This window comes from Agrilus planipennis, unplaced genomic scaffold (genome assembly GCF_000699045.2).
Source record: "Agrilus planipennis isolate EAB-ADULT unplaced genomic scaffold, Apla_2.0 scaffold101, whole genome shotgun sequence".
NCBI lineage: Eukaryota > Metazoa > Arthropoda > Insecta > Coleoptera > Buprestidae > Agrilus > Agrilus planipennis.
In genome coordinates, this window is record NW_020438899.1 from 499,452 (window position 1) to 501,847 (window position 2,396).

The following is a 2,396-nucleotide window of genomic DNA, read 5'->3' on the forward strand; positions in this document are numbered from 1 at the left end:
AATTACTGTAAGAGATCGCCTTAAAGGAAAGGTGTAAGAAGAATAAATGAGTGTTATAAACGCATTCCTTAATATTTCATCACGACAAAATGACTGTATAAAACGACGTCAAACTCCAATAACTGCTAAAAAATTCATACGAAGTAACTCCAGAGCTATAACTTCATATATATATTCTCGCCAAGGCATGTCCCTTTTTTGCATATCTTTTTAAATATTCAACAATTCTTGTCATTTTTTAAACAGAAAGCTGGCAAGTCAAACCGAAATTTTCAAAAACAGAAACATTTTACGGGTTGAGTAAAACGTAGAAGTGTTTCACCATTTGATTGGATTAAAATGATCCATGTTTACATTTTCTTTATCACTTAATCTTGTACATATTTGTAATTAATCAAACAAATTTATTCTTTTCATTTTTGTAAGACATATTATTGAGAAAATTAGTACATATTTTGTATAAATATTTAGTAAACACGCTATTAAAATGATATTGTATATTTACATACACGTACCTACCTATAAGTAATTTTACAGATAGGTGCCTAACTATTCTACAATTTACCTACTCGTTTTGATTTGCTACTTCCAGAGCTATAGCTGCTTCTAGTTCATCAGGTGATATTGGTCCTGTACTTCTCCTATTTGATAAGCGGTTTTTCGAATTTCTTTTCCTTTGTGTTTCACTTTTGTCATATCTAAAAATACAAAAAATCGGTGAAACGTCAAAATTTAATACGTACATGGATAAACATTACCGTTTCTCTCTCATTTTAACACTGCCCCAATGGGTGGAACTGAAACACGAGTCTACCGTGGTTACATGCGATTGCTGAATTTCAAGAGAATCCAGACTAAAAATTAGCAAGAAAACTGAGATAAAAAAGGTATTTGGTTAAATATTAACAGAATACTACGAAATAATACTTACCTATTTGGTTTTTGATCGGTTAAAACGTCCATGTCTACATTAATAATTTCTGTAAACTATGATTACTTATACGCACTCTTCATGGTGCTTAGAATTTGATTAAATTTTGATAAAGTTCATAACATAATGTCAAACTAATGCATAAAAATCAGCGAAAATAATAAGATAATAATTATCTTATCTAGTAAATTTAAATTTCATTTATCAACATTTCAGTCAATTATCTATTCGATTTACGGTAACAACCATCACAAGCATTTTGACAAATCACTTCTGGTGGTTGGTGTTCAGCCAAAACTATTAAATGATTTTTTATAGCATTATTTTTTATCAATGCGCAATCTACATATGGGTGATTCCATGAAAATAGGGCAACTTTGTGATGTAATTAATCTTTACTATTTTTTACATACTGTGCAATTTTAAATTAGTGTGTTTTGTGACTGATCGATAGAATAATTAATGTTCAAAAGGGCCAGTCACTTTGTTTAGTATTTTAAGATAAATTCAGGTTTTTGTAAATTTAGACGTCTAGGGACTGACACATATAGCTACGGACTGATGAAAATTACACTGATATACTGTAATATAAGATTTTTTAAGGCAATTAGTGTAATAAAATAAGACTCCTACGCACTTTTATTAAGAACGTATTTTAGACAGTATCATTATTAATTAACTTAAAAAATGTTAATCAAGTGTAGCTTTAGCTAAAATTCTTTAAGATAAGGTAAAAAATAAAACACCCGAGGCCCTTTGCTCTGTGCAGTAATAATTAACAAAAAAGGCTCCTTGGTTATAAAATAATCAATCTCAATCGATCAATCAAGCGAGGGACTGACGGGTTAGGGACTGACGATTCAGAAGAAAACCTACGAATATTCTGTTCGGTTATATATACCACAATACCTAACGTCATTTAATGAACAGGGCTTACAAAACAATACTAAATCGTTGACAATTAAAAGCAATTGCCTACTATTTAATATAAAAATTGCTTACCGAGGGACTGACAAAGTCACTGGAACAAGGCGTGCCAGCCATCTTACGCTGCGGTTCCACTGAATTCCAAAATGGCCGACACAAGGCGAGCGGCATTTACAGATAACTTCATGTTTATTCTTTAAAATGAACTGATTCTCATTCCCTCATTCACGATAAAAACCGCATAATTTCAAAATTCCTAAGCGGCTAGGGCCTGACGGTTAAAGTCGCGGACACAAATTTAACTTACATAAAGGTAATGTTTTTTCGAAATATTGTTATTTTATTGATGTTATTAGGTAAATAGTCATATTTTTAAATGTCTTGAATAAAATAAAAGTGTATAAAAGGAATGCTTTTTCAGATATTGGTGGCCAAATATAAAATTTTGATAGGCTGACACGGCTAAGGCCTGANTAATAATAATGGGGTTTTAATAAATTTATTGATTTATCGGGACATTTAGCGTCCCGATCAGGTG

At 31.1% G+C, this 2,396-nt stretch overlaps 1 protein-coding gene across 1 annotated transcript; it reads right to left on the reverse strand.

The window, feature by feature from the left end:
* Nucleotides 1-447: 447 nt before the first annotated feature.
* LOC108735604 lies at nucleotides 448-1,076 on the reverse strand. The gene is made up of 3 exons (XM_018467629.2): nucleotides 932-1,076; nucleotides 759-854; nucleotides 448-698 (listed from the first exon to the last, which is right to left on the reverse strand). The coding sequence occupies exons 1-3, from the start codon at nucleotides 961-963 to the stop codon at nucleotides 566-568; spliced, it is 261 nt and encodes an 86-aa protein (XP_018323131.1). The 5' UTR covers nucleotides 964-1,076; the 3' UTR covers nucleotides 448-565.
* Nucleotides 1,077-2,396: the final 1,320 nt, after the last annotated feature.

What these genes read in the sequence shown, in the direction of transcription:
- LOC108735604 (XM_018467629.2), bottom strand. Translation starts at nt 963, where the DNA reads ATGGACGTTTTAACCGATCAAAAACCAAATAG. An exon ending in ACCGATCAAAAACCAAATAG is followed by an intron (nt 855 to 931) that starts GTAAGTATTATT and finishes GCTAATTTTTAG; the next exon opens with TCTGGATTCTCTTGAAATTC. An exon ending in GTTAAAATGAGAGAGAAACG is followed by an intron (nt 699 to 758) that starts GTAATGTTTATC and finishes TTGTATTTTTAG; the next exon opens with ATATGACAAAAGTGAAACAC.